The 323-nt window shown below is 61.3% G+C and overlaps 1 protein-coding gene across 1 annotated transcript in view; it reads right to left on the bottom strand.

Moving 5' to 3' along the window:
- Positions 1-244: 244 nt before the first annotated feature.
- Positions 245-323, bottom strand: part of IL17B (interleukin 17B) — a 1743-nt gene continuing 1664 nt past the window's right edge. The window contains 2 exon segments of the mRNA XM_010074509.1: positions 245-320; positions 322-323. The exon segment at positions 322-323 is cut by the window's right edge and continues 176 nt beyond it. Of these exon segments, the coding sequence (XP_010072811.1) occupies positions 245-320; positions 322-323 (78 nt within the window).

The raw sequence follows: 323 nt of genomic DNA, 5'->3' as shown, positions 1-323 counted from the left end.
CCCCTACTGAGCTCCTCCCTGGGGGCTTGGGGCTCAGGCGACTGCAGGGCTGCATAGCTGCGTGTCCCCAAAGCGGCTGCTTGGGCTGAGGCTGATGGAGTCTGCAGGGGGATTTTGGGGAGCTCACAGAGCTGCTGTGTCCTTGCACAGGGGCTCTCCTCTCCCAGAGGGCTGGGCAAGCTCAGGAAGCAAGAGCAAGCTGGTTAGATGCCCATGCGTGGCTGCAGGGATTAGCTCTGCAGCCTCAGAAGATGCAGGTACAGCCCACAGCGATGGTCTCCATGACCATCTGGTACTTCTTGGGACACTTCTTCCCGGAGGGC

The sequence above is a fragment of the Pterocles gutturalis genome, unplaced genomic scaffold, assembly GCF_000699245.1.
Source record: "Pterocles gutturalis isolate BGI_N339 unplaced genomic scaffold, ASM69924v1 scaffold23757, whole genome shotgun sequence".
Lineage (NCBI taxonomy): Eukaryota > Metazoa > Chordata > Aves > Pterocliformes > Pteroclidae > Pterocles > Pterocles gutturalis.
This window is presented reverse-complemented; position numbering and strand designations above follow the sequence as displayed.